This window comes from Eimeria mitis, genomic scaffold (genome assembly GCF_000499745.2).
Source record: "Eimeria mitis Houghton genomic scaffold, Emh_scaff3689, whole genome shotgun sequence".
Lineage (NCBI taxonomy): Eukaryota > Apicomplexa > Conoidasida > Eucoccidiorida > Eimeriidae > Eimeria > Eimeria mitis.
In genome coordinates, this window is record NW_013572030.1 from 3507 (window position 1) to 3984 (window position 478).

General features: G+C 22.8%; 1 protein-coding gene across 1 annotated transcript in view; it reads left to right on the forward strand.

Annotated features, from left to right (window-relative positions):
* The window catches only part of EMH_0068530 (uncharacterized protein), a gene marked incomplete at both ends in the record, with an annotated part of 1191 nt that extends 1166 nt beyond the window's left edge, over window positions 1–25 (forward strand). Inside the window, one exon of the mRNA XM_013498749.1 lies at window positions 1–25. Within this exon, the coding sequence (XP_013354203.1) occupies window positions 1–25 (25 nt within the window).
* Window positions 26–478: the final 453 nt, after the last annotated feature.

Genomic DNA, 478 nt, shown 5'->3' on the forward strand with positions numbered 1-478 from the left:
GCAAAAAAAGAAAAAGAAAGAATAGCAGCAACAGGAAAGAAACCACATTACCTAACAAAGAAAAAACTAAGACAAATGCTGCAGCAGCAGCGCCAGCAGCAGCAGCAGCAGCAGCAGCAGCAGCAGCAGCAGCAGCAGCAGCAGCAGCAGCAGCAGCAGCAGTTGAGTAAAAAACAGCAAAAAGCTGAAATTAAAAAAATGAAAAAACAAATAGCAACAGAAAGAAAAAAAAATCTAATACCCAAAAGGAGACAAATATAAAAAAAAAAAAAAAAAAAAAAAAAAAAAAAAAAAAAAAAAAAAAAAAAAAAAAAAAAAAAAAAAAAAATAAAAAAATAAAAATAAAAATAAAATATATTTATTTTAATTTTTATTTAATAAATACAATAAGTTTATTATAATAAAATAAAAAATAAAATAAAAAATAAAATAAAAAATAAAATAAAAATAAAAAAGAAAAAAGAAATGAATTTATTTA